At 38.4% G+C, this 24,454-nt stretch overlaps 2 protein-coding genes across 15 annotated transcripts in view; one reads left to right on the forward strand and one right to left on the reverse strand.

The window, feature by feature from the left end:
* Positions 1–870: 870 nt before the first annotated feature.
* On the forward strand, positions 871–21,873 carry Spty2d1 (SPT2 chromatin protein domain containing 1). Its single transcript, XM_047518613.1, has 6 exons — positions 871–1,028; positions 11,243–11,357; positions 12,469–14,010; positions 15,892–16,063; positions 17,642–17,719; positions 18,630–21,873. The coding sequence occupies exons 1-6, from the start codon at positions 969–971 to the stop codon at positions 18,721–18,723; spliced, it is 2,061 nt and encodes a 686-aa protein (XP_047374569.1). The 5' UTR covers positions 871–968; the 3' UTR covers positions 18,724–21,873.
* The window catches only part of Misfa (mitochondrial sheath formation associated), a 104,674-nt gene continuing 88,820 nt past the window's right edge, over positions 8,601–24,454 (reverse strand). For 7 of the 14 annotated variants that reach the window (XR_007104025.1, XR_007104029.1, XR_007104021.1 and 4 more), the window contains one exon: positions 19,797–23,791. Coding sequence is in view for 1 of the 14 variants with exons in the window: in XM_047518614.1 (XP_047374570.1) it covers positions 8,704–8,776 (73 nt within the window). In the remaining 13 variants the exon portion in view is untranslated. Of the gene's footprint in view, positions 8,777–19,796; positions 23,792–24,454 lie in introns of those variants that run through there. The other 7 variants (XR_007104032.1, XR_007104028.1, XR_007104030.1 and 4 more) reach the window with 2 other exon arrangements.

Genomic DNA, 24,454 nt, shown 5'->3' on the forward strand with positions numbered 1-24,454 from the left:
GGGGACATTTCCACCATATCGAAAAGATTCCCTGTGTTCATCTGCTATCAGTTAATCCAGGGCTCGTTCCTACTCAAACCCAGGCTTAATTATGTGAGTTTCACTGAGTCGAAATGACTTTACAGACCCAAGTTAACTCTCCAGTGGAAGCCAGGACTGGACTCGCAATGAATATGGGGATATAAATTCATCAGTGCATCTTAGTATGTTAAGGCTGGCTGTGTGTAAAGAATCGTTTCATCCTCTGAGCAAAAACAGTTTGGCTCCCTAAACAGATGAAATGCTGTAAGAGCCCACCCCTGCACCAGCGAGCACGCTGTTAGGACGTAAGCTCACCGCTTGCGCCAGAACTTGTCTAAATAACTAACGTGTATCCAAGAGGACCAGATGATGCCGTGTGCGCCTGCGCAGTTTTGCAAACGCCCGTATTAACAGGTAACCGAAGTCCGTATTGGCTCTGCTGTCCGAACGCCGCGGTTTCGGATGTGGGCGCCCAGCCGTGACACTCAGAGCCCAGGTCTGGCAAGTAACATCCCACCCTCTCGCTTCCCCTACCAGAACGCACAAGGAACACCAACATTAGCAGACCGCTCGCCCGGGACGCCAGGGAAGCATTCTCTCCTTTAGCCACACCCCGCAGTCAACCAGGCCGCATCTCCTTGGTCCGCTGAAGGTTTAATCCCTCCCCTTGGAGCCAACGCCAGCAGCCACGTATCCACGTTTCTACGTGGCTCGGCCTGAAAGCGGAAGTTACGCAAGACTCGCGAGCTCGGAGGCCGCTCGGAGGATATAGGCCGCTGGAGCGAAGGGGGAGGGCAGACGGCATTGGAAGGCGCCGGAAGTGGGCGCGTTGGGGAGGGTGGGAGAGGGGTTGCCGAGGCAGAGCCCTCGGCGTAGTGGCCGCCTCGGCAAGGCGTGCTTTCGCTCCTGTCCGAGTGCCTGGCCCAGTCTCTGCTCCTCGGCCAAACATGGACTTCAGGGAAATTCTCCTGATAGCTTCCAAAGGACAAGGTGTCAACAATGTCCCGGTAAGTAGTAGGTGGGGTGCCATGTAGGAGACCCTAGTCTTCAAGTTCGGATTGTGTGGCCCCTGGAACTTCAGGCAGCTGCCTCGCTGCCCCGGGAGAGGAAAGACTTGAATGTCTTACTTCCTTTTCTCGGGGTAAAGAGGAGCTTGGGATGAGAAAAAAAGCCTTCTCGTGAGAGGGTTTCACCAGCTTAGTTACCCCTGCAACAAGGACTTTGCAATTTGTGTGCTTTGGAGTTGCTGGAAAGCCAGTGAGTGATGCGCTCCTGATGCTTAGTTGAATCTAGGGATAGTTTCAGGCTTTGGCATAACTTTAAGAGCAAAGGTTGAGGAGGAAGAATGTATGTAGGGGGGACTTAAGGGGCTTTAGGGTCTTGGCCTGATAACCTTTTGACTGGTTTCTCGACGATCTTCTGGTTAAACATTTAATGATTTCTTGATTCGTGGCCCCACCCACTGAGCCAACGAGGTGATTATCACTTGATAGGAGGGGGATATTACCTTCTGTGTTTCGGAAGAGAGTTTAAGTAGATTCCACGAAATCTGGACCAACAGAAGGGCGAGCTGGTTTCAGCTTCCGTTTACCTGTGCCCTTCCACACTCATTCTTTGTTTGAAATCTAGTTCCCATTTACTCAGTAGGTGTTTGCCAATTCGCTGAAATTCGCAGACTGGTGTAAGGTTGAAAAACCAGAGATTAAAGTGGTAGAGTGCCTGGTTTTAGCTGTTTTGCATAAACTAATCATTTCTGGATCCTCAGTTGGTACCCACAGCACAGCTGTAAACCGATAATTGCGTTGTGATACTTGCGGTTTGAGCAGTGAGGTGTGGAACTTAAGTCATCTCTTTCAAAGTCAGTTCAATTGGAATTCATTGACCTCTTACTATATACTCAGTATTTCCTAGATTTTTTAAAGATATGTAATTTTTTATCTTTTGCCACTTGTCTTGTTGCATCTGCCGTTTTTTACCCTTTTGAAAATACTGATCTGATGATAAAAATAAGTGAAGAACCATATAATGTGTATGATATATAATAAACATAATATAATGTAATATTATACATACGATATGTATGATCATACAATTTTTTCCTAGTCATTCCCCATCCCAAGTACTCAGAATAATCAATCCCCTAAGCCATGACTCATAAACCCTGTATATTGAAGTTATGGGATTAAACCTTGAACAACAGAATTACTTTTTTGCACCTGTAATTTTTCTAGACAAGTCAATTTTGGATCTAGATGCATAGTTTGGTCCATTTTTTTATTCTGGAGCCTCCTGAATTTCATTTGAGGTCAAAGATTGATAACACCAGCTTTGAGGCTTAGGAGTGTTCTGTGAAAGAATCAAGAACCAAGTTAGGGGCTTGGGTTGTGGCTTAGTGGTAGAGCACTGACCTAGCATGTGTGAGACACTTGAGTTTGACTCTCAGCACCACATATAAATAAAAATATAAAATATAAAAATAAAGGTCCATCAACAACTAAAAAAATTTTTAAAAAGAACCAAGTTAGTCATTTCTTATTTGAAAAGCCATTGATTGGCTGCTTGAGAGAAAAGTAGGCAAATAATTCTAGAGCAAAAAACCCTCAAAATATGTGTATATTTCAAGATGTATAATATATATATATATATATATATAATCCATCTATAATTGCAATAACAAAGTGAAAAGGTAAATTGTTGAAGTAATTTAAATTTTAATAGATGAGTAGCAGTCATATATTTTATGAATCATACTCCCCTTTTGTCCCCCCAAAATTAGTAAACCTAGAAGTTTGATTTAGTTAGCAGCTTTAAAATCCCTCTTTTACATGAAATGAAAGTCACAAAAAAGAAACTAATAGAACAAGTTAAATTTAGTCTATTGTTCCCCCACCCCCTGTCCCACACTGGGGGATTGAACCCATGGTTGTCCTACCACTAAGCTGCATCTTTTGTTTTTTTATTTCAAGGCAGGATCTTACTGAATTGCTGAGTCTGGCCTCAAATTTGCAGTCCTGCCTACCTCAGCCTCCATGTAGCTGGGATTACAGGCATGTGCCAGTGCACCTGGCTAATCCATGATCTTGTTTTAACTTCATTCATCTGTTGGCTTTGAATGATTCATCTGTTTGGCTTTTGAACTGATTTTCTTTATCAGTTCAAAATAATTTGGACACTTGCAAACATACAGAATATTAAGATGTTCCTATGTGTCCATACCTCATATCTCTCATATTTAATATATATTAACAAAAGTATATATTTTATAATTTTTGTATACATATGTATGTATATATTTTATATATGTTGTATACATATGTACTGTATATACTATGTGTGTGTGTGTGTGTGTGTGTGTGTGTGTGTGTGTATTTTGTTGTTGTTGCAGTGCTGGGGATTGAACCAGGATCTCACATGCTAGGCAAGTGCTCTATCACTGAGCTCTACCCCCAGACCCCCATATAGTTCTAAAAGAAATAAAGAAAAATTGATGATAGTAGTCTCTACACTCCCTGTTCTATTTTTAAATACCTGTTCCCTAATAGAACAAGTTAAATTTAGTCTATTGTTCCCCAACCCCCTGTCCCACACTGGGGGATTGAACCCATGGTTGTCCTACCACTAAGCTGCATCTTTTGTTTTTTTATTTCAAGGCAGGATCCACAACCCAAGCCCCTAATAGAACAGGTATTTTAAAAAATACCAGATACATTATACAGTGTAAAAAAATTATTGTAAAATAAGTAACCTTACAAAATACCATCCAAGTCGGGAAGCATTTTAAGATAGATGCACACACACCTCCTCTGTGGCACACGTATAATCTGCTTGACCTAAACTTAATTGACTAATGGTCTGGGAACCACAGATGCTTTGAAGTGACTGACAGCAAGGCTTACATCCCGTTTTAGTGCTTAGTTCTTTTCCTTCTTTTAGCCATCTTCTCTCCTCATCTTCTATGTGGATCCTATTAGAGTTGGCACTCATTTTAGTTTTCTGAGTTTTTAGGTCAGACCTTTGTTACAGAAAGGAAGTGTGATGACTAGCAGTGTTTAGACTAAAATCTAAATCACTTGTACATCAACTCTGGACTCTTTCATACAATACTTTTAGTATGTCTGTTTTGATTTCAGCCTTTCACATGAAGTCAGGGGTGGAATTTTACCTGTATGGTGTTATGTCAGTGCTTTAAAAATTTGGATTTTGAAGCATTTTGGATTTTCAGATTAGGGATGCTCAATTTGTACTATTTCCTGAATCATTCCCTTCCTTCCTTTTTTTTTTTTTTTTTTTTTTTTTTTTTTGGTCAGTTCCTTGTGTATACTAGGTGAACACACTACCAGAATTACATCCCTAGTCCCTTATTTCTTTTTAATATTTTTTAGATGTTGATGGATCTTTATTTTATTCATTTATTTATATATTTATATATGGTGCTGAGAATCGAACCCAGTGCCTCACACATGCTAGGCAAGCGCTCTACCACTGAGCCACAACCCCAGCTCCCTTATTTCTTTTTAAGAGAAATAGTTATGTTCATAATATAGGTAGGATTGCATCATACGTCCATGTAATTTCCCTGTGGAAATTGAATACAAAATAACAGCTGATCAAGGTGATGTAACCAGTCATTGTCACTGGTTCTGTTTTATTTAAAGGAGAAAATATACTTTTGGTAACGTTATACTTGATTTTTCTCTGGGCTTGGGCTTCAATAGCAAAACGTAGTTGTCATGCTATGATAGAATAACACAGCTTAGAATATGGATTCTTGTAAGTTTCACATAGCCATAATTTATGGCTTATAGTCCCTGAGACAAGTTATATGATCCTTCTCACAGAGAAGATATGGAAGCTCTGGTGTGCACCCCTCCAACCCCAAACCAAAAGGTGAGGAGCAAGTCTTCATGTGGTACCAGATTTATGAGGATTTGGGGGTCTACAGTTTTGTCCGTCCGGTACAAGAACCAGGTACTAGAAATGGAGTTTAGGGACTTTAACTGAGCTGACAAATTCAGATGTCTTTAGGTACCAGATAACTGTATTGTAACCATGCCCCCAACCCTCCTCAGCAGCCCCTGTTATCTGGGAAGCAAACCCAGGGCCTTGTGTATGTTAGGCAAGTGCTTTGCTAAAACTCCAGCCCTGATGTAACTTCTTGAAGTAGGGGATATAAGATAATGGGTTCCAAGGTCTATGTATTCAAAAGAGAGTATGACTTTTTATAGTAGTGTTTCCTTTTAAAGAACAGTATGGAGGGCTGGGGAGATAGCTCAGCTGGTAGAGTGCTTGCCTCGAAAGCACAAGGCCCTGAGTTCGATCCCCAGTACTGCAAAAAAAAGAACAGTATGGGCCAACAAAAAAGAATCTGTAGGAAACTTTCCAGTGGGTAACATTTGATCTATCATGGATTATAATTGGATGGCTCCCTTCTTAGATCTGAATATGACTTGTCCAGTTCCTGGGGCAGCTTTGTGTCTCTAAACTAGAGCAGTATTTCTCAACCAGTGTTTTAGGGAGAGGGTCTCTTAGACTGTCTACATTATCCCCTCAAGGAGTCTGTTACTTGTCTTCCCCAGTCACAACTTACAGTCTATCTCTAAATAGTAGTAATAAAAATAATAGTGCTTACTCTCTGCCAGGCATTGCACTAAGCGTTTTATGTTTTAACTTAATCACCATAATAACCGTATAAGTGAGATTATTTTACTGATAAGGTAACAGACCCAGAGAGGTGAAGGAACTTGCTCAAGGTCACCAGCTAATAGTTGGTAGGTCAGTAATGACAAAGGCAGAGAATCTAATCCAGGCAGTCTGGCTCCAGAGTTCTTGCTCTTAATCATGACCTTATGTAGAATAAGAGAAGTATATTCAAGATGGGGTTGTAAGAAAGATTGTCATCTATATATATAGCCTGAACTCATCCAGCTCCCTGCCCCGATTCTTGTCTAATACTGCTTTTGATAATAACCCTTGGTGTTTGTTTTGTTGTTATTTTGGTACTGGGGATTGAACCCAGGGGCACTCTACCACTGAGTTACATCCTCCACCCTTTTTTATTTTGAGACAGTATCTCACTAAGTTGCCAAGGCTGGCCTCATACTTATGATCTTCCTGCCTCACCATGCCCAGCATCCTTGGTTTTTGAAAAAATGACATTCTTAGTGTATAGTAAAGCCTAAGGGGAGAGAAATTTAAAGGCCAAACCAACACCATTTAAAAACTGGTAGCTAGAGGAATATTTACAGCCTTTTTGGGAGCATGCCATCCTGATAGAAGTTCAGTTATAGATCTGTCTGAGATAACAACATTCAAGAGACAGGTGGAAATTAAGGAATATCACTTAAGATTGAAGTTACAGCCAAGATGGAAAGTGTTGAAGTTAAAAGTAGAAGTGAAGCATGTTATAGTGAGAACAATTTGGACCTGATTCAGGAGACCTGCTACCGATTGTGTGATCACTCACAAATAGTTATCATTTTTGGACCATTTCTAACAGAGTTGGACTATAAACTCTCAGAGGTAGCTACCTGATATTATTACATTTTATAATCAGATATGTTTTTGTAAACCCAGTAATAGTAAATTTTATGTATAACCCCATAGCAATTATGAATAGCATATATTGGGGGTGTTTTAATTTTTAACCTTTTTAGTTGTACAGCTAAGCTAGCCTAATGGAAACAATTGTTTTCCACATTCGTTACCTAATTGTGATGTTTTGAGATGTTTGAAATTGGTGGTGTTTATTAAAGTTAAGGATGTATCCTTTGAATATTTCAAACTCCTGATTCTAACCAATAACACTAATTCATGTAAGATCATCACAAAATATTTTCTACAATTACAAACTATGTTATCTCCTGAGTAAAGTACAGCTTTCAAGGGGGGGTTGACTACTGATTCATTTCATAAATACATTTATTTCCAGACTGAAAGCTCCTTCTTTTCTTTTCTCTCTTTTTTGGTACCTGGGATTGAACCCAGGGGTGCTTAACCACTGAGCCACATCTCCAACCTTTATTTTTATTTTTATTTTTTTATTTTGAGACAGGGTCTCACTAAGTTTTGTAGGGCCTTGCTAAATTGCTGAGACTGACTTTGAACTTGTGATCCTCCTGCCTTAGCCTCCTAAGCCACTGGGATTACAGGCATGTGCCAACATGCCTGACTGAATGCTCCTTATTTTCAGAATCTGACCTTGACTATATAGTTTCAATGCCAGGAACACATATGTTTTTAAAGTAACATAATATTTTCTAGTTGTTTTTTGGCTTTAGAATTACAAATTGGGCAAAATCTCTGATCCTATATTTAAATGGCATAAGCGCCACCATTGTGGATCATTCATTGGGGTTCAGCAGAGTGACAGAGTTGGCTTGCAGTGTAATAGAATAGATATGCTTAGGATAAAGAAAGTCTTGTCCAGCTGCTTTTTCCTGAGACTCAGACAATGAAGCAGCGTTGTGCCTTTTATCAGATTCAGAATTGATGGGTACATCTTGATGTACTACTGCTAGAGCTACATATGACCATCTGATGCAGGGTAAAGTGCCAAATAGTTCTTCTCCCTTATTAAACAGAGTATAATGTACTCCCAGCCAGAGACTTTTTTTTTTTTTAATATCATTCTTACCAGGCACAGTGGCACACACCTGTAATCCTAGTGATGTGGGATGCTAAGGCAGGAGGATCACATGTACGAGGCTAGCCTCTGCAGTTTAGTGAGATCCTGTCTTAAAATAAAAAATAGAAAGGGCTGGGAATGTAGTTCAGTGGTAAAGCCACCCCTGAATTCAACCTCCAGTACCAAAAAAAGAGAGGAGGGAGGGAGGGGAAAAGAAAGAAATCGTTCTCTTCTGATCTACCCCTGTGGCAAGCTATCTTATAAAACATTCCATTACTATAAATCTTTTGAGGTAACCTTCCTTTGAAAGGTCTTTCCAGCTCAATATTAAGATCTATGGTCATATACCTAAGAGAAATTTAAACATATATTTACATAAAACTCAAACACAAATAAATGTTCAGCAGCAGCATTGTTCATAATAGTAGAGCCAATCCAAATGTCCAGCTGATGAGTGCTTAAGTAATATGTTGTGTGTCTGTGAAATGGAATATTATTCATCCTATAGAGGTATGAAATATTGATAAATCCAACAACATGAACCTTGAAAACACTATACCAAATAAAAGAAGGTAAATACAAAAGGCTATTGTATAAGTCAGTGTTCTCCAGAGAAACAGAACCAGTAGGATTTGTTTTAGGGAACTGATTGTGGGGGCTGGCAAGCCCAGAATTTGTAGAAAAGCCAGCATGCTGGAAAATGAGGCAGGAGTTACTGTAGTTTTAAGGTATAATTCCTCCTTTTCTGACAAACCTTAGAGACCTAATCTTAAGGCCCGATTGGATGAGACCGCTTACATTATGAAGGGCAGTCTGTTTTATCTAAAATTATTTGTAGATACACATTCACATCTATACAGTACCTGCACAGCAACATCTAGATTAGCATCTGATTAAGTAACTGATTTCTATAATCCAGCCAAGTTAAAAGACAACATTAACTATCATAGCCACATATTGTCCAGTTTCATTTATGTAAAAGTCTAGAATGGGACAGTCCACACAGAGAGTACATTAGTGGTTGTCAGGGGTTGAGAGAACAGAGGAATGAGGAGTGACTAACCAAAAAGTAAGGGGTTTCTTTTCAAAACGATGAAATGTTCTGGAGACGGTGGTGATAGTTGTACAACTCTGTGAATATAAGAAAAATCATTAATCGTACATATTAAATTGTTAGTTTTTATGGCATGTGGATTATATCTTGAAGATGTTTTAAAACAGAGATCATCTGTGGTGACCCAGTTCTCCCTGCCCACCTGCAGATTTCTAGGTTGTGACCTAAACTGTAAGTGTATATGCCTTTGAAGGCACTTTCAGGTTTCAGAGATTATAAGAAACTATTCATTATGACTAAGTTCACATAAATAAGAGTACATAAGTAAATAAGATTAAACCTTACCAAAGCAATGTACCACTGTGCCCAGCCCAAAGCTGAAATCTTGAGTACCCCTTTCCTTGTTTTTCTGCACATCGGCCTGGTTGTACCATGATTTTAGTGATACACAGATACTTTTATTTTAATAGTTGTATTTTGATATGAATTGGAAAAATATAAGTAGCTTTACAAGCAAGCCCTTTCATGGGTATTATTGCTGAGGTAATGCTCAGCAATATAATAGGTCATGGTATTAGGTCTACATTGTTTTTTAAAATTAGTCAATAATAATATAGGTAGTATATGAAAAGGCAGAAATCATGAATATATGCAAATGACTGAATTTTAGTTAACTGCATTAAACCATATCTTACTGACACCCCCCCCCCACCCCATTTTGGGTATCAGTATTCAATCAAGAGCAGCTTTTCTGCTATTCATTTCTTAGTTTTTATCTTTGGGAGTACCAGATTAGGGCATAGTATGTCTTTCTCAAAATCACGTTAAATTGTGCTCAGTGCTGTGATACCTAGACAACAAACCAGTCCTGTTTTAAATATGTAACATCAGTTGTATGTTCACATTTTTCTGGGGAAACCCTAGTGAGTTTGGATTTGGCAGGTGAATCTATGAGCTATATATTTAATTGGGCAAGAACAAGAAAATCTTAAATCTTCGTAACAAAACTCAAACCTTCCTGGTGGACTAGAGTAGAATTAATGAGTGACTTTCCTGGTGAGTGTTAAATCAGATTGAATCAGGTATCATATTGTAGTAGCATTACTACAAAGAAAACGTTAGCTTCTTTTGGATAAGGCCCGGGCAATTTTATATATCTTTCTCTTTAGTCTTCCTTTCCCTCTCTGTTTTCCTTCTTTAAATGTTGGGCCTCTATACACTGTGGAGAGGATAGGAGCTAATAAAGGATCTCATTATGTTCCAGCGAAGGTGACTGGGGAAAAAATTTGGACGCTGTTTGGGTTTTTTGTCAGGGATGTGTCAGTTCTCGGCATTGCTATCATGCAGGATTTTCAGGTTGGATTAGGGCCTACCTCCTTCGCCAATAGCTTTGTCCGTAGACTAATTTAGTTGCAACTTCAGCCTGTTTCAAGATACTTTGTATTTGGCAGCCTTAATAGTAAGCACAGATCCTTTGGCTTTCCTCCAAGAATTTCACACACACCAGGGGAATGCTTTTTTTTTTTTTTTTGGTTTATAAATTGCTCACTTTGTTCTCCGAGATTATTGTTTCTTTTTCTACTAGCATAGCAACAGGTTCAGTAGATAAGAACTGGTATCTGCCTGACAAGACAAAAGGGGGAGGATACTTTAGTAGAGTGCTTGCCTAACATGTGAGAGGCCCTGGGTTCTATCCCCAGCACTGTAAAAACAAACTTATTTCCTGGCTCATAATTATAAGGTGGAATAGCTCTAGAGATGACTCATCCCTGGTCTGAATGATTAGTTCTGTGTTTATAGTACTTTTTTAATAATACTTACAAAATAATTTTTTTCTTTCATGATTCAAATTAATATTCTACTTTTAGTCATTTCTCTACGTAGTTACATAAAAACTAAAGTTCAGAGAAATACCATCTGTGCCAGGATAATATCAGCTGTTTCTTGGGTCAGGATAGAAACTGGTCTCCTGTCCTGAGTTTGTATAGTAAGTTAATGGACATAGCAGTATGGTTAAAGTTTACAAAAAATTCGGGTCCTTCTCTTTAGATTTATTTCTTCCTTTCTTTTCTTTCTTGTGCTGGGGGATTAAACCCAGGGCCTCACACATGCTAGCCAAGTGCTCTACCACTGAGCTACACCCCGCGCCCACCCACCCCCAAATTTCTTCGAAATACTTTTTGTTTATGGTTTTTATCCCTGGCTTTTGCCTGTAGTCAAATTAAAATGTCTATGTTTTCAGTGTTCTAAGCAAATTAACCTATGTAGCTATAAGTCCCTGCTAGAAAATCATCTGGAATAGCAAAGTCAGGAGAGACAACTGTAAGTAGTTTTTTTCTGTTTGTTTGAAAAGTTAGACTTTGGAATGCTTACTTCTGAAGGAAAGATTTTGTTCATTTGTTCCTGAGGTGCTGGGTATTGAATCTAGTGCTTGTTACATAGGAGACAAGTGCTGTACCACTGAGCTACACCCCCAACCCCTAGACAATATATTATTAAATTTGCATTGGTTTGTAACTTTTACTCTCTGTTCTTATGTTTAGAAAAGATATAGTTTAGCAGTGGGACCTCCCAAGAAAGACCCAAAAGTTAAAGGTGTCCAATCAGCAGCTGTGCAAGCATTTCTTAGAAGGAAAGAAGAGGAGCTCAGACAAAAGGGTAAGTGTAGCATTTGTCTCAATATTAAGGTCTTCTACTTTCATATATCATTTGTAACAGTGGTTGTTCATAAAAACACAGGAGACCAGTGGATTTGGGGTAGGTGGTTTGTATTAAATTTATTTATGGCTTTCCATATGTTCATATGTTGGTCACTTGTAAATTTTCTTTTACTGCCCCTTAAAAACTTCTTGGAGCCAGGTGCAGTAGCATGTCTTGGAGTCCCACATATTTGGGAAACTGAGAGAGGATAGCTAGAACCAGGAAGCTTGGGACCAGCCTGGACAACATAGTGAGACCCTGTCTCCTTACAAAAAAAATAAAATAAAAACTTTTGGGAGTTAATGATCTTGTCTTCTAATTGGCCAATAAGTTTCTTCAGTCTTTAACCTTGGTTATAAAACTGTTTCTACTTATTTTGTATTTTATTAAATTAATAAGAACGTATATTTTCAAATAGAATGTTATCTAAAAAATTTAAATATGGACTTTTTAAAACCATGAAGCTCAAGAAGTAGTTTTAAGTCACTTCATTTAAATGATTAAGAAAAGATTTAGTATTTATTGGTTCAAAATTAACAACTTCTAAATGAGTACTAATTGTTCTCATAACTTGGTATATTATTTGTTGTGAACCATTTTCTGTATGTATATATGTGTTTATTGCAGTACTAGGGATTGAACTGGGGTGCTCTACCTGTGAACTACATCCCCAGCCCTTTTTTATTTTTTATTTTGTAAGAGGGTCTTGCTAAATTGCTAAGGCTGTCCCTCAACTTCAATCTTACTGCCTCAGCCTTCTGAGTCTCTGGGAGTTGCTGTAAGTTATTGGGATTTTAAGTGTGTGCCACTGTGCCTGACCCTGTTTTCTGTATTTAAAGCAGAAAACCAAATCTCCCCCACTTAATGAGTCATATAGAAAAACCCATATGTTATCCGCTCATTATGTAAAGATGACTCAATTGCTGCTTGTTTAAATGACTTCCACATTTCATTCCTAGATATCTTCAAATTATAACCTGAATGTTGTTTTGGCCAACTACTGATTTCAGATGAGCATACTGATCTCTTAAGATCTTGTAATAATATGTTCTTGTTTTGTCCTTTTTAGCCTTAGAAGAGAAAAGGAGAAAGGAAGAACTAGTGAAAAAACGGATTGAGCTCAAACATGACAAGAAAGCAAGAGCTATGGCCAAGAGGACAAAGGATAATTTCCATGGTTACAATGGGATTCCTGTTGAGGAAAAGTCAAAGAAGAGGCAGGCAGTGGAAAGCCACACCAGCCAGGCAATAGAACAAGAATATGGGATGGAAGAAGAGGATGAATTTTTAGAATACAATCAAGCAGAGTCAGAGCAGGAGTATGAGGAAGAGCAAGTACCTCCCAAAGTTGAAAGCAAACCAAAGGTCCCCCTTAAAAGTGCCCCACCACCCATGAACTTCACTGATTTACTGAGGCTGGCTGAGAAAAAGCAGTTTGAACCAGTGGAGATCAAGGTAGTGAAGAAATCAGAAGAGCGGCCTATGACTGCGGAAGAACTTAGGGAGCGAGAATTCCTGGAACGAAAGCATAGGAAAAAAAAACCTGAGACAGATGCAAAACTACCTCCAACTGTGTCCAAAAAGGCACCCTATCAGAAAGAAAGTGTGGGCACAAAACTAAGCAAAGGTTCTGGGGACAGGCATCCTTCTTCTAAAGGAATGCCCTTTCCTCATACTGAGAAGAAATCCAGACCCAGCATAGCCCATGAGAAACACTTATCAGTGTCTTCATCCAAATCCATGCCAGGAGAGAGGACCAAGGCAGGATCTGGCTATAGTTCCCAACCCTCACTTCGTGAGGGTCATGACAGACCTGTTTTCAATGGGGCTGGAAAGCCCCACTCCAGCACCTACTCACCAAGTGTCCCAAAGACTTCTGCCAGTGGGACTCAGAAATCTGCTACTGAGTACAAAGCCAAAAAATTTCCTCCTTCTCATCCTAGCCATTCCAAGCCTGGGCCTGTGGTCACCCCACACAATAAGGCTAAGAGTCTGGGTGCCAGGCAGCCAGGCAGCAACTCCAATTCAGCCCCTGGGAGACCCAGCCCAGGGACTGCTCGGCCCACACTTAGTTCTGGACCTGTGCCCAGACGCCAGAATGGCAGCTCCAGTTCAGGACCTGACCGCTCAGTCAGTGGGACCAAGAAGACAGTCAGTGACTCAAATCCCTCTGGGCGGACCATCACTGGTACAAATGGCCCTGGACGACCTACAAGCACTTCAAGTGGTCCTGGGCGACCCATCAGTGTCTCAGGTAGTTCTGGGAGACCTATGGGCAGCTCTGGAGGCCCTGGGCGGCCTATAAACAGTCCACATGACCTTCGACGACCAGTGAGTGGCTCTGGGCCCCCTGGGCGGTCAGTCAGTGGGCTTGGACGATCCATAAGTGGCTCAGTTCCAGCTGGACGGACTATTAGTAGTTCAGGCCCTGGAAGACCAGGAAGCGGCTTAGGACCTGGGCAAACAGTTAGTAGCCCATGTCCCCCTTTAAAGCCCAAGTGTACTGTTGTCTCAGAAACAATATCTTCCAAGAATATTATTAGCCGGACCAGCAATGGACAGATAAATGGAATGAAACATCCTCCCCTCTCTGGCTACAGATCTGCCCAAGGTAAAATCGCCTTTCAATTTCCCCAGGAAATTGGAAAGAGTTCTTTGTTTTATATAACTGAGGACCCTGTGAACCCTTCCATATGCCCTTTAGTGTATTCTAGTACTGATAGAATCCTAATGTTTTGTCTAACCTATGCCTGAAAATTCCTTTAATGATTGTGACTTGGAAAAGTCTTTAGAAAGAGACTTATCAGGGTCATCTGCATTAACTGCTACAATAAACTTACTTTGTGATTTGTGAGGTAGGGGGCTGCACATGCCTTATATGGTTCAGTGGATAAATTAATCTTTATGAACACTAAAGAAACTTCAGGGGATCAGAGAGCAATTGTAATCTTGAAACATTTTGGTGCATTGTTCATTGAGCTAAAGTTTGTTAAGCACCTATTATGTCAGGCTGTTTTAGACTGTCCTTGTGTTTCTTCTCCTTATATTGGGTAGTATCAAAGTCCTAACCCAGTGGTGCTTTAGGAATCTGCTGTCCCAACGTGCAGAATCATTGGTTGTATCTGCTTAGCTACTAGGTCATAGCTGCTTTATGCTAACAGTCATTTCTTCAAAGCATTTGTTAGGCATTGTGGAGAATATAAAAAAAAACAATGATGAAATTCCTTTAAATTTTCTAATTCAGCTGGGCACAGTAGCACTATTCTGGAGGCTGAGGTAAAAGGATCACAAGTTCAAGGCCAGCCTCTGCAACTTAGCAAGACCCTCTCTCAAACAATAAAAATGACTGGGGATGTAGCTTAGTGATAGAATGCGCCTGGGCTCAATCCCTAGTGCCAGGAAAGCACTCATTCAGCTAGACCATTGATTTTCAACAGATGATTTTTTTCCTATTTTATTTTTACGGGAGATATTACCGGCATCTAGTGGGTAGAGACAAGGGATGCTAATAGATAATGCACAGGATAGCCCCCTGCAACAAAGAATTATCTGGCCCAAAATGTCATAGTACCAAGGTTGTGAAACTAAACTAGGGAGACAGGTCATGCATATTAAAAACTGTAGAAAAACACAAGGAGTGTCTATGATCAAAGACTGAAAGTACTTGTTGCCAGATGCTGGTTTATTGGTCAGTGTTTGTCTTTTGCAAAGTTTTTGTCAGTCTTCTGGCAAAATGACAAAAATAGGATAATGTAATGAGTTTTTCCTGTAGTCAGACTTAGTTTGGAAAATTATTTTGAGAATCTTTTATACTTCATTGAATTTTTGGTTTTTGATACGTGATCTTGCTCTGTTGCCCATGCTGGCCTCAAGCTCCTGAGTTCAAGAGGTTCTCCTGCCCTAGCCTCCCAAGTAGCTGAGGCTGTAGGTGCATATAGTACTTAAAAATTTTTAATGAAATTATGGTGATCAAAAATAGAAGGGTGCTTCCTTTTGTCTTGGCAGAAATAAAAGTTAATGATTCTGTGTCAGTTTGTAACTTTTATTTATTCATCTTTAGGAATTTTGCTGATTTTTCAAATCCCAGCCATATGGGCACTGCTAAGCTAGAAAATATAGTAAGGCATTTCATAAGATCTGGGATAAGTCAGGTATCCCAGAGGTGCATGCCTCTAATCCCAGTGGCTCAGGAGGCTGAGGCAAGAGAACTAAAAATTTTGAGGACAGCCTCAGCAACATAGCGAGACCCTGCTTCAAAATTAAAAATAAAAAAAGGGCTGGGGTTGTAGATTAGTGGTCAAGCCCTGTTGGGTTTGATCCACAGTCCCAAAAAAGCAGAAATTCTCCTTCAGGGTACCATGCTAAAGGCCAGCCTTGTTTGCTCTAGTTTTTAAGAATACGTCTTAATGATTTCTCAGAATCTCAAATTACATAGAACTTGGGTGGTAATATTTTAAGTTTTAATGTTCTCTTAAATAATGGTTTCTCTTAGGTCCTCAAAGACTTCCCTTTCCTACTGGTTACAAAAGGCATCGAGTAGCTGAGGAGGAAGATGATGATGATGAATATGACTCTGAAATGGATGATTTCATTGAAGATGAAGGAGAACCTCAGGAAGAAATATCCAAGCACATTCGAGAAATCTTTGGCTATGACCGAAAAAAGTAAGGCTAAAGCAGATGTAGATAAATATGATACACCTTGTACTTTTTTTGCATTTTTTAACTTGTTCTAATTATTTATACATGACAGTACATTTTATTTTGAATAATTCATGTTATAAAGGAGAAATAAATAGTAGAGGCATTGAATGTAATGCTTAATTGGAAAGCCTTGGGTGATAGTTAAATAGATTTACTTTTTTGACTCTTAATATTTTAGAATTTAGAATAGTTTAATTATTTGCATGAGGACCAAAAACATACCCTTTTCAATCTGTTGTCTTTATAAGATGAATATTTAAGGAAAATGAAACATGTAGTAGAAGTAGATTGACTTTGGGCAGGGCCAGAGGGTGTACTACTTTAATCTCAACCTTTAAATTTCTCTTCCCCAACTAAAACGAGGTGTGGTGGTGCATGCCTTAATTCCAGTGACTCAGTAGGCTGAGGCAGGAGGATAGCAGGCTTGAGGCCAGCCCCAGCAACTTAGTGAGACCTTGACTCAGAAGAGAAGAAAAAGGAAGGGGTTGGGGGAATGTAGCTAAGGGATAAAGCACCCTTGGGTTCAAAATGCCCACTTCTAAAAAGGTAAAAAAGGGAAGGAAGAAGCAATGGTTAAGATTATTTTTAAAAAGAACAAAAATTGGCTTTGAAGTCAGAAATCCACTCTGATCTGACACCTGCCTTCCTTTCATATAAAAAGTTTTACTATTCAAGAATGTGATCTGTGGACAGTAGTGTGGGACCAGAAGCATTAATGTGTTATAAATGTGAGTTCTAAGGCTTTTTACCTGTCTTACTGAATTCAAATCTACTTTATAAGGTCTCCAGTTGGTCCATACATATAATTATATTAAAGTTTGAGAAGCTGGGTATAAAGCCTATCACAATTCTTATGTTAGTACTTGCTACCTCTTTAGAACCTAAATGAGAGATTTTAGAAGAACTTCTGAAGAAAAAAAAAAAGATTTACTAGAGCAGAAGAACTGGATTAAAGAATCAGATCTAAAAATCAAATCTGAGCCTTGTGTGGTGATAGTAGCCTGTAGTCCCTGCTACTTAAAAGGCTGAGGCAGGAAGATCATTAATTGAGGCTGACCGGAACAAAATAGGGAGACTCTCCTTAAAAAAAAAAATAAAAATATAATCTGAGTGCTGTCACTAACCTAGCTATGACTCTTGGTCAAACCATTAACAAATCTACTTTAGTTTCTTCTGTTCTGAAGTCCTGCCCCACTTCATGATGGTCATGAAACTAAATGAGATTAGCATATATAAAATAGTTTTCATATTGTGCTTTCAGAATTTTAATATAAAAGTATTACGTGAGTTGAGGAAGCATTGTTGGATTGGTACCTTCACTAACACTGAAGTCATGAATAGTTGCTCATTTGTCTTTGCAGCAGAAACCCACTTCTACCTATTATCTGTCCCTCTCACTTGCTGCCCAGCAAGAAGGAATGATCCTAAATGTGTTTGATTTAGTTATAAGGGTCTTGATTTTTTAAATGAGAGGATGTGGGGGTTTTTTTTAGAAATTTTAACTTTTGTTCTTTTTTTTGTTTTTTTAATTTTTATCAGATACAAAGATGAAAGTGATTATGCCTTACGTTACATGGAGAGTAGTTGGAAAGAGCAGCAGAAGGAGGAAGCAAAGAGGTAAACATAAAACATCACACATTTGTGCAAAAATATCCTAAAACTTTTCCGTTTGTTGCTACAGTTGCAGCATTGGAACAGGGGCTTTGGGCCACACAGTTCTAGATTACAATCCTGTTTATTAGCTTTGGGGGTGTTAGACAAATGTCTTAGCATTTTAAAGTGTTTTCTCATTTGTAAAATTAGAGTACACCATTTTACTCATTGAGGTATTATGAAGATTAAGACAATGTGTAAGACATATGAGGCTTACTGTGCCTCACATGTATTAACATACAATAAATATTAGAGGCCTCCCATAATCCTGAGGGAAATGCTGTGCTTTTCTTCCTCAATGGGACTCAGTCTGGCTAACTTGTAACTTTGTTGGCTTTGGAGACCCAGTAGCAGCAAATTAGATTCCTCCACCTGATTCCTATTTGGCTACAAAATAGTAAACTAATGATAATTTTTCCAGTTGAAGTAACATTTGATTACTTTGTGTATAGTGTTAATTAATAATAATTATTACTACCTACTATTGGTAAATAATTCACCTCACTCTCAATCCACAAAACTAAAAACTCCCCCTTTTCTGTAACTAGATAAAATGTCAAACAAAAGTGTTCTTTTGAATGCTTTTATTTGAATAAATCATTTTTGTTTATTTTTAAAAAGCTTTTGAGATAGATTTGTATTTTGTTACTTTAATGGAAATATTTTTGTTGTTGTTGTAAGGTATTTTTCTTCTATAATTTGGGTCTGTAAAGAAATATCCCTGTTAGTGTGTTTTCAGAGATAAAATCTTGAGGCATTTTGAGAGCAACAGCAGAGTTCATGTGAGCTTCCAGTTGAAATTGCACTCTTGATTTTTAAAGTGGTAATCTCATGTATATTGACAAATACCTTTAAAAAAATTTTTTTTCAACAGTTTAAGACTAGGTATGCAGGAGGACTTAGAGGAAATGAGACGTGAAGAAGAAGAAATGAAACGTCGAAAAGCCAAGAAGATGAAGAGACGTTAGCTGCTGCTTTATTTTTGTGAAATTCTGGAAACACTGCTGCAAGGATTTCCTGCCTTCAGACTGAATAAGACCCCTTATCAGTTTAGATTTATATTTGGGTACTCAAGGAGAAGGAATGCATACTGTCACTTGCAGGCTGTCATTTGAGCATAAAAGTATTTTCAAATACTTCAGGGTAAAATCTGTAATGCCCACAGTGTGCTCTTATGAAGTTCACAGATGCCAGCCTTGATCCTGATGAGCTATGCACTCTAATGTGGGGCCACTCACAAGTCAGCCAATCTTCTTTTGTTCCTTTGCTACTGTAAAAGGAAAGAAAGGATTGCCTCTTGACTCCTTATAATTTGCTGATGTGAGAGTAGGGCTCTGCCCAACTCCAGTCAAACTTAATGTCTTTATGAGGAACCTGGCCCTTCCATGAATGTTTCCAGCAATAAAGTGACCTGTCCAAATCTATGTTTGGATTGAGAACTCAAAATGTATAGTAAATTTTATAATTATCACATGGATGTCATCCTTGTGACTTTAAAGTAAAAAGTAGAATGAATTCTATTGTATTCTGCATTATACATGGATTGCATTACTGAGCATTCTTATTAATTTAGGTGATTAGGCAAATAAAAGTTTTCCAGTCAAAAATACAAGTTAGGCCGGTATAAAAATGTTTTTTCTGAGTTTTCCTTTCAGATTTATTGGAGTTTTTTTAGATTTATTGTTATGTTGGCTTTAGTGTAAAACAGACAAGGTCACTGTGCTGATTGATTTTATCTAAATTTCATTTTTATATTGAAGAAAAAAGTTATTTTATTCAGATGTTGGATTCGAGAGAGTGAGTGTTTAAAAAACCAGGAATTGACATGTGAGGCTCCCCAGTACAAAGATATTTTGGAATCCCAAGGTGCACCTGTACCTCTTGATGTTAATGACTGCATTTTTAGCTTAAATTCCTTAGCAAATATTAATGGCAAAAAAACCAAAAACTAAATTTGTGTGTATCAAGAGCACCACCTTCTCTTTTTGCTCACATTGCACTTTTCTTTCAAACTATGCACTGTGAAGAGATCCCCCCCCCCCCCAGCCCAGGTAGAAAAGGGTGTTTCCTGTTATTGGTATTTTATTTGGCTTGAAACTTTCTTCATTTTCATTCTTAAGTCATATCTATAGACATTATATCACTTAAGCCTCAAGTTCCAGCAATTCCCGTCAGGCTGACCTGGGATCTGGCTGAAAGGAAGCCAAGTCTCAAGGGCAGTCAGCAACAGAAAATGAGACATGATGTTATAGAGCATTTATTTGTCCTTGACTCCAAATATGGAGGATTGGAGGCAGTCAGAAATAAGCTTGTAGGACAATAAATGTTCTGGGTTAAGCCATTGGACAGTGGGGGATAGGAAGTATAAGGGGGGTTGCCCTACAAAGAATCCTTACTCTTTGGCATGCCCAGACATTTTCATATATTCCTTTTTATCCACGAAATCTTTATTCTTTAAGTTCAGGTATTATAGATTACCATTGTTAGTTTTCATTAATGGGACCATATGACCAAGTCCTTTAAAACTTAATTCAATTTGAATTGAGTTTCAAATTTTGAAAGTATAAGGATTTAATTTTAAAGTTGGAATCCTGTGAAATATGTTTTCATCATTAGGAGTAACACTATAACTCTTCACATAGATGTTACACTAGTAGCAGAAAATCCAATCACTTCCTCTCACCCATCTCAAATACTTTCAGTGAATTTGATTTAAGTAAGGGTAGTGGGATGTTCCATTTAATAAAATAGGTTTAGAACATTCTTTTCTCTTCCATGTGCCCCCCCAAAAAAGTTTTTTCTTAGATTTTTTTCCCAATATTCAGACTGAAATTTGTAATTACAATCAAGTACTTATCATAGTTGAAAGAGTTCTGGTGGCTTAAAATTTACTAGCACTTAATGATGTGGTGCACTTATTTGTACAGAAAGGAATCATAGTGCTAGATTTAGTAGGAAGAGTCAGGTTGTAACATCTATCACTTCTGAGTGCATTTTCTTATAAATGCTGACCTGTATCAACATTATAAAAGAATACTTCTGGCTCATTTTTAAAAAGAAGAAGAAGAAAGGATCTTATAAATCCTTTAAATTAATGTTGGCCTTGTTTCCAAGTTCTGTCTTCCAATTTGTTCTACACTTCCTGACCACAAAAAGCTTACAAGTCTTTGAAGAAACTGGAAGAGGCTGTTATTTTCTCAAAGTTTACAAATTAAGTGCTTGATTTTTAATGTATTCTCTACTGTTTTGATTTTTAGATTTTCTTAATTCAATATTTGAAGATGTGCCTTTTATTGGGTAATGTTAATTCACGAATGTAATAATGTTATTTCACAATTATAATAATGTTACATGATCATGGGTGTGGCATTCTCTAACAAAAGATGTGAAAGGAAAGTAGTTTTCATAAAACTTGTGGCTCTGATTGCACAGTCCAACTTGCTTTTGATGTTTCTATGTCAAAGCAAAGGGCACTTTCTTTAAAGGCTACTTTCAGAACTTGTCTTTGTATTTTCTCTAAACTATAAATGCAATTATGTCCATTTGGAGGCCAGGGTACCACATGTCACAGGCAGCCTTACATGTGTGCCATGAGAAAGTTCAAAGACTGTTAACAAAAAGAAAGTCTATGGGAACTCAAATTTTCATTTTTTAATGGTAATCCCCAAGATTTTCTCCAAGAGATAAATTGTTATTTTGTATTTTGTAACTAAAGCAGCTATTAGTACATTTCTGAGATATAGCAGGAGACCAAAACATTTTTGGAAAGAGAATAAATATATGAAGAGAGACTGGTTGTTTTATTTTCAGTGTGCCGAATATATTAGACTACTATTTATTTTGTGAGTGGATGTGATAAAATAAATATTCAGGTGTTTAGTGTATGATTAAGAGTGGAATATAGATTTCTTTGAAGTTGTTAAATCCATCATGTCTTTTACATAATGGACAAATCAAGTTTAAAAAACAAAAACAAAACAAAAAAAAAACCCTTTACATAGGCTTAGCTTGTTTTCTGGTGCTGTTGACCTGCAAGAGAAAATACTTTTGCATATACAGGTGAATGTTTTGCAATTTATGTATACAAGAAATTGTAGGCATTAAAGATATTTTATTGTTATTTTTAGTGATTTGCATTTATTGATCAAAACTTTGAGCTATTCCTTTTCTCATCATATTAAACATTTTTCGAGCTAGAAATCTCAGTAGACTTTTGAAGCTTTGGGGGTTGGGTTTGTCTCCTGAACACCCTATCTTAGCTTGTTCTCCACCATACTTTCATGTCTCTTCAGCCCCTACCACTGATACCTCTCTTCTACCAGCCTAAGTACTGTTGTGCTCTCAGACACCCAAGTTAAGACAGCTGTAAAGTGGCTAGAATAATACATTCAGAAATTATAGTAGTTGTGTTTATGAATTTTGAATTCATTTTCTTTTCCCAAAAAAGGATGATCCATTCATTGTGAAAAGCCACTTAAAATAGTTTAGTAAATGTGTACCGAATAACCTTGTGTGTTACCTTTTTGTCACTGTGACCAAAATATCTGACTAGAGCAACTTAGAGGAGGAAAAATTTATTTTGAGCTCACAGTTTCAGAAGTCTCAGTCCATGGTAAGCTGACTCCATTGTTCTGGGCCCACAGTGAGGCAGAGTATCATGACAAAAATGTTGGCAGAGAAAAGCTGCTAAGCTCAGAGCAGCCCAGAAGAAAAGAGACAGTGAGGAGCCAGGGACAAGATACGTAATCCCCAAAGGCACACCCCAATGACCTACTTCCTCTAGCCACATCCCACCTGCCTACAGTTAGTTAACCTAGTAATCCATTCAAATTAAACCATTAAGTGGATTAATCCACTGATTAGGTTGCAGCTTTCATAATCTATAATCATTTTGCCTCTGAGCATTCCTGCATTTGCCACATGAACATTTTGGGGACATCTCACATCCAAACCATAACATATAACCAAAAGATCTGCTTTGCTGGAAAGGATGCATTTCTCTACAATGGAACTATCATCCCTAACTTGTGCTCCCACTCCCTGTGTGTTAACTGAAACCCTCAAACCACCTTCAGAGGGCTTATAAAGATCCTTGGGTTCAGGGCTGGGGGGGTGTAGCTCAGTGGTAAAATGCTGGTCTACCATATGTGAGGCCCTGTGTTCAATCCCCAGCACCACAAAAAAATTCTAGGGCTCCTAAACCTAAATTTATTAATAACCTAGTTCTCATTTTGAGGGCTGAGCCATTAGCTTTCGTTTCTACATATACTGCCTCTAAAGAATCATCAGGCAGTTTCTTGGCTTTTCAGGTGATGGAGACATTTAGGCAGTAAAATCTCAGATATCTGAGTCTCTCATTTGACTTGCCTTAGCACATAAAAAGCATGTACTGGACAAAGCCTGGGTCTTAATCTTGACTGCAACCCAGAGCTGTGTGTGTGGGTGCGCAAGATACTTAAGCCTCAATTTATGCCACACTGCAAAATTAATACTGAGTTTCAGAAGGCTACTGTAAGGATTAAAATATGCATATTATAGTATCTGCCCTCAATTTTAAAGTGAGTTCCTTTCCCCACATGGGGTAAACTGTGTTCTTCGTAATAACAAGAGGCTATGGAGAAATGCCTAAAAAGAACAGGCTTAAAGTTACTATAAACTCTATCCCTTTTCTCTGTTAACATTTTTTCATGTCTGGACCCTGTACTTAAGAGAATATTATTTGGAAAATGGGTCTAAAGAGCTCTAGAGAATTTCTATCCTTAAGGAAACTGAGTAAGGGACACAAAATTGCCTTAGAAACAGAAGGGACCCAATCATCTCCCACCTACCTAGACTAACTCCTTACCCTCCGCTTTCCTGTTATAAGCTAATACCAAGTCTGTTCATCTTAAAAAGTGCGGAATTGGACATAAAATATGACAAAATAATGTGCAATTACTTTATGAGAAACCAACAACAGGAACTGTACAGCTAGTCAGGTGAGCTTCAGAGCTGCATTACTTCACCAGGATCATCCTTGCTTACTTCCACAGGGGTCTGAGGGGGAAAAAAGTATGTCAGGTGGGTCTAGTGGTTGCTAGGGTGAAAGGCTGAGGCAATTGCTCTTCTTGCCAAGGGTTGGCAAGGGTAGTTGTGTCCAATTCTGTCTTACCTAAGGCCTCTGATGCTGGCTGTCAGGGGGCTCAGCAATGTGGGAGTTGACAAGAAGTAAAAAGGAAAGAAATATCTGCCACCAGAACCCTTTGCCAACAAGTATTTATGCAAAGAAAGGTTAAGTTTGGGTTGCTGAGATGGGTTGATTTAGGAAAATCCTATGAAGGCTGTGTGTTTAAAAATGTTCTGTTAGTGTAATACAGACTAGATCACCCACATCAGAAACCTTTGGCTCTGGGTCAGAAATATCCATCCCCTTACTTCTAAGTAAAGAACTTAAAATAAAAAGAAAATATGTATAAAAAAGTGCATGAAAGAAAGTGGGAACTCTTCATTCTGAGTGTGAACAGTAATAGAAGTAGGTAAGATAATATATATACACATATGTGTGTGTGTATGTGTGTGTGTGTATTATTATTATTATTTTTTTTGGTACCAGGTATTGAACCCAGGGGTGCTTAACCACTAAGCCACATCCCCAGCACCCCCTCCCTTTTTAAAAAATTGATTATTTTATTTTCAGACAGGGTCTCACTAAGTTGCTGA

This window comes from Sciurus carolinensis, chromosome 11 (genome assembly GCF_902686445.1).
Source record: "Sciurus carolinensis chromosome 11, mSciCar1.2, whole genome shotgun sequence".
In the NCBI taxonomy this organism is placed as follows: domain Eukaryota; kingdom Metazoa; phylum Chordata; class Mammalia; order Rodentia; family Sciuridae; genus Sciurus; species Sciurus carolinensis.